The sequence below is a fragment of the Egretta garzetta genome, unplaced genomic scaffold (genome assembly GCF_000687185.1).
Source record: "Egretta garzetta isolate BGI_Z169 unplaced genomic scaffold, ASM68718v1 scaffold277, whole genome shotgun sequence".
Classification (NCBI taxonomy): Eukaryota; Metazoa; Chordata; class Aves; order Pelecaniformes; family Ardeidae; genus Egretta; species Egretta garzetta.
This window is the reverse complement of record NW_009260271.1, coordinates 554,441-558,144: the sequence shown is the minus strand read 5'-3', so window position 1 is coordinate 558,144 and position 3,704 is coordinate 554,441. Positions and strand designations below refer to the sequence as shown.

At 52.3% G+C, this 3,704-nt stretch overlaps 1 protein-coding gene across 1 annotated transcript in view; it reads left to right on the top strand.

Annotated features, from left to right (window-relative positions):
- The first annotated feature begins 336 nt into the window (after positions 1–336).
- FBXO10 (F-box protein 10) overlaps positions 337–3,704 on the top strand; it is a 24,822-nt gene continuing 21,454 nt past the window's right edge. Inside the window, exon 1 of the mRNA XM_009642452.1 lies at positions 337–921. Within this exon, the coding sequence (XP_009640747.1) occupies positions 337–921 (585 nt within the window). The remainder of the gene's footprint in view (positions 922–3,704) is intronic.

The following is a 3,704-nucleotide window of genomic DNA, read 5'->3' as shown; positions in this document are numbered from 1 at the left end:
GCCCCTCGCATCCGGGCCCTTACTGGGAGCTGGCAGGAGGCTCTCCCAGGGGGGTGGAGGCAGGGGCTGGGACCCTCCACCAGCCCTCACAAGAGGCCCGCGTGCTGCTGAGCAGTTGCCCTCATCTCTGCCAAGATCCACGCTCTCCTGGGAGGCTCTGGCCTCAGCTCCGCCCTGCCCGGCTGCCAGCCGTGATGCGCACGGGGCGGCACTGCAGCCTGCCGTGCCGGCGGCACGTTTCCGCTGCTGCGCTTGCTGCACGCCTCGCCTTCCCCACTATGCCCCAGAAGCTCCCAGGGCTCGCCTGACTCTGTGTCCCGTCCTTTGCAGGTGCTGATGGAGGTCGGCGGCCTGCCCGTGGAGCTGTGGCAACTCATCTTGTCCTACCTGCGCCTCCCTGACCTGGGCCGCTGCAGCTTGGTCTGCAGGGCCTGGTGCGAGCTCATCCTCAGCCTGGACAAAACGCGCTGGCGGCAGCTCTGCCTGGGCTGCCTCGAGCACAGACACCCCAACTGGCCCAACAAGCCCGGCGTGGAGCCGTGGTCCTGGAGAGAGGCCTTCAAACAGCACTACCTGGCCTCCAAAACCTGGGCCAAGAACACGCAGGACCTGGAGTCCTCCAGCTGCCTCTCCCTCTTCCGGAGGAGGAAGGGCCGGCGCCGGCTCTGCATCGGCGCAGGGGGCGAGTTTAGCAGCCTCCGGGCCGCTCTGGCTGCCACCAGCCCCTACGACCGCCTTGTGCTGCTGCCTGGCGTGCACGAGGAGCAGGGGGAGGTGCTGCTGAAGGTGCCCGTGGAGCTTGTGGGGCAGGGCAAGCTGGGGGACGTGGTGCTGCTGGCAAGCATCGACCAGCAGTGCCCCACCGCTCACCTCTGCAACATGGTCTTCATGCCAGCCCGCTTCACCTCAGTGCTCTACAAGGTGAGGCTCAGCGGAGCGGGGGCAGTGGGGATGGCGAGGCCACCGCGGTGTCACAACTGAGGGGGTTTCCCAGTCTGCAGGCATCTGGAGAGCGCGAGTGGGGGGTTGTGAGACTCCCTAATGCATGGGGGCTCAGGGGCTTTGCCCTCTGAATGGCTGTACTTCATTACAGCTTGCCACAAATGCCACACAAATCACCACTAGCGAGTCTGCCTTTGATTAATAAAGCAAATGTATATATATCAGGCTATTACAAATTACTATCAGCAATCAATAATACAGTAGCAATCAATACTGTGTCCATAATGTAATAGTAAAGTACCAATCAACACTGTCTCCCACAGCATTCTCCTAGAGAAGCTGGTGGCTCATGGCTTGGACAGGCACACTTTGCTGGGTGAAGAACTGTCTGGATGGCTGAGCCCAGAGAGTTGTGGTGAGCGGAGTTAAATCCAGCTGGTGGCTGGTCACAAGCAGTGTCCCCTAGGGCTCAGTTCTGGGACCAGTTCTGTTTAACATCTTCATCCATGACCTGGACACCCTCAGGGCACTCTCAGCCAGTTTGCAGATGCCACCAAGCTCGGTGGGAGTGTGGATCTGCTGGGGGGGGGGAGTGGGGCTCTGCAGAGGGACCTGGCCAGGCTGGATCCATGGGCCCAGCCCAGTTGGGTGAGGGTCAACAAGGCCAAGGGCCAGGTTCTGCTCTGGGGTCACCACAACCCCACGCAGCGCTCCAGGTGTGGAATGGCCTCAAGTTGCATCAGGAGAGGTTTTGATGGGATATTAGGAAAAAGTTATTTACTGCAAGAGTGGTCAAACATTGGAACAGGCTGCCCAGAGAGGTGGTGGAGTCACCGTCCCTGGAGGTGTTCAAAAAACGTGTAGATGTGGCACTTTGGGACATGGTTTAGTAGGCATGGTGGTGTTGGGTTGACAGTTGGACTGGATGATCTTAAAGGTCTTTTCCAACCTAAATGATTCTATGATTTCATAATAGTACGGCAGCAATCATTAATAGAAGCAATCAATCATATAGCAGCAATCAATATAATAACAACAACCACTAACAGCAACAAACAATTAGGTACATACTATTACAGCTTACTGCCAACTCATCACCAGTACAACAGCAGATATGCTTAGGGTAGATTACTTATACGGATGCATAATACTGTCCTGGTTTGGGCTGGGATAGAGTTAATTTTCTTCCTAGTAGGCACAGTGCTGTGGTTTGGATTTAGCATGAGAATAATGTGATAACTCACTGAAGGTCCAGCTGGTGCTGAGCAGGTCTTACACCAGGCAAGGACTTTTCAGCTTCCCCTGGTCCACCAAGTACACAAGAAGCTGGGAGGGGGCACGGCCGGGACAGCTGAACCCAACTGGCCAAAGGGATATGCCATACGATATGACATCATGCTCAGTATATAAGGTGGGGGGAGCTGGCCAGGGGGCAGTGACTGCTGCTTGGGGACTGTCTGGGCATTGGTTGATGGGTGATGAGCAGTTGCATCACTTTTTTTTTCCTGAGTTTTATTTCTCTCTCTTAATTACAAATAATAATAATAATTATTATTATTATTGTTGTTGTTATTGTTATTACTATTACTATTTTATTTCAATTATTACACTGTTCATATCTCAACCTATAAGTGTTCCATTATGTTAACCCATAAGGTTAAACCACAACACACTTTTATTCTTCCCATTCTCTCCCCTAACCCTCGGCAGGGTGAAGGGGAGCGAGCAAGTGGGTGTGTTTTGCTTTGTTGCTGATGGGGATTAAACCACAACAGTCCTTTCTGGTGCCCGGCGTGGGGCTCTAGGGGTTGAGATAATGACAGATCTGACCAGAGCATGTTAAAACAGATTTGTGATAAGTATTCATTATGAGTCTAATAGTCACTGGTCACGATGTTGATTCCTTTGCTCTCAGAGTTGTTGTGCTACGTAACGCTGTACTTGCCGTATGCACGCCCTGTGGTGCTGGTCACCACCTCTGGGAGCTGGATTAAAGTTATTGCTTTGCAGTACTGCGCAACACTGGTGTATGGTATGATAAAATTTTTGGCCATAAGCTTGTATGCAGCACCGCTGTCATCCCCATGCTTCAGGAGCCAACCCTCAGGAACTAAACTACACTTTTTACCTCTCTTCCTCAGAGAGTCAATCTGTGGGGCAGACACCTTCCTTCACTTTCCCCCTATCCTCTAGGCTGACTACAATAGCTCTTGAGAATTTTTAATACCCTTGGAATGTTCAAACGAGCATATTCCTGTTGCTATGTCTCCTTGTTTAAGGTTACGTAACTATTTAAGAATGCCACCCAGAGATCTGCCCTGAGGCTGGACAGTTACGAATGGCAGGGTATGTGGGACAGTATGGGCAAGTACCTAAGACCGTGATCACCTCCAGTGTTCTGGAACTTCACCCCTGAACAAATGCAGAATCCTGAAAAACTAGTAAAGTATTTGAATCATAGAATCATAGAATGTTTTTGGTTGGAAGGGACCCCTAGAGGTCATCTAGTCCAACCCCCCTGCAGGAGCTGGGACACCGCTAACTAGATCAGGTTGCTCACAGCCCCGTCCAACCTGGCTTTGAATGTTTCCAGGGACGGGGCCTCCACTACCTCTCTGGGCAACCCGTTCCAGTGTTTCACCACCCTCATTGTACAGAATTTCTTCCTTATATCTAGTCTAAACCTACCCTGATTTAGTTTAAAACCATTACCCCTTGTCCTGTCACAGCTGGGCCTACTAAAAAGATTTTCCCCATCTTTC